This window comes from Octopus bimaculoides, chromosome 7, assembly GCF_001194135.2.
Source record: "Octopus bimaculoides isolate UCB-OBI-ISO-001 chromosome 7, ASM119413v2, whole genome shotgun sequence".
Taxonomy (NCBI): Eukaryota; Metazoa; Mollusca; class Cephalopoda; order Octopoda; family Octopodidae; genus Octopus; species Octopus bimaculoides.
Genome location: NC_068987.1, coordinates 20,959,062 through 20,960,200, shown reverse-complemented (window position 1 = coordinate 20,960,200; position 1,139 = coordinate 20,959,062). Strand labels below are relative to the sequence as shown.

The window sequence follows — 1,139 nt, the reverse complement described above, 5'->3', positions numbered from 1 at the left end:
AAAGGATTTGAACACAGAATTCAGCTTTCCCTTCTCAAATGTTTTCATGTTCCTATTAAATGAAGATAGAAACCTGACTGCTATTTCTAATAGCCTGAATAACCACGTACAGGGTTTATCATCTGATTTCAATGTGTGTGCGTGAGAGAGAGAGAGAGAGAGAAAGAGAGGCGCTCTGGAAGAGGTCGGCCGGCGAGTTGAGCAATTAGTGTGTGTATTTGAAGTTACTGTAAGACATAAAAAGTTATAGTTTGGTAAAGGGTTATTTATACGCACACACACACACACACACACACTCACGCATGCGTGTGTGCATAGACCTCGTACGTGTGTATGTATGTGTGTGACAAATCCGGAAACGGTTATTCTTTTTGAAACCCACCGCTCCTTGACGAGAGAAAAAGGTGTGTTTTATGTAACTAGACACACACTATAACATACATACACACCCACATGTTCCTACTTATTATTCTCCAGATAAGAAAAAAGAAAAAAAAAATCATTTCTAGGTGTGTACAAATGTAGTTGAAGTCGGGTATGTATAATATGTATAATAGTTGCGTGGGTAAGTAATATGTATGCATGCAATGTATGTATAATTCAAACGTTGGTTCACGTGAACTGAACAACAAACACACGTGTGTGTGTGTATGTGTGAGAGAGACACGCAATGTATGTATGTATGTAATTTTAGAGTGGAAAAAGGCGCGCGCCTGTGTGTGTGTGCTCAGTCATTTAAATATTAGGAATAAAATGTGGGAGAAAAGGCGACAGCGATGTTTAAAAAAAATGTGTTGGTGCCACATATGTATGTATATATATATATTATAAGTAGGTACTTTAATGGAGTTAAAGGGAAAAAAATTCACCCAAACGGGTCAATGGTCTTAATGGAGACAACACAGATAAGGTATGCCGACAACCGGTGCGCCAGTGACGAATAACGCGTACAAAAAAAAAACAAAAAAATTCCTTCGTTACTTGAAGTTTGCCTCTTAGTTGGAGGAGACCCCCCCCCCAAAAAAAAACAATATTAATTGATAGCGATTCCCTAAAAGCGAAGCTGAGATAATTTCTTGACATTCAGGATTGGAAATCAAGTAGTTTTTTTCCTCAAAGCTACACACACGAGAGAAAAT

The 1,139-nt window shown here is 38.1% G+C and overlaps 1 protein-coding gene across 3 annotated transcripts in view; it reads right to left on the bottom strand.

The window, feature by feature from the left end:
- The window catches only part of LOC106872515 (Krueppel-like factor luna), a 113,538-nt gene that overhangs the window by 4,336 nt on the left and 108,063 nt on the right, over positions 1–1,139 (bottom strand). The window contains exon 1 of one of the 3 annotated variants that reach the window (XM_052969327.1): positions 111–137. The exons of the other annotated variants lie outside the window; for them this stretch is intronic. Within the exon in view, the coding sequence (XP_052825287.1) occupies positions 111–122 (12 nt within the window). The 5' untranslated portion in view covers positions 123–137. Of the gene's footprint in view, positions 1–110; positions 138–1,139 lie in introns of those variants that run through there. 3 annotated transcript variants of the gene reach the window in all.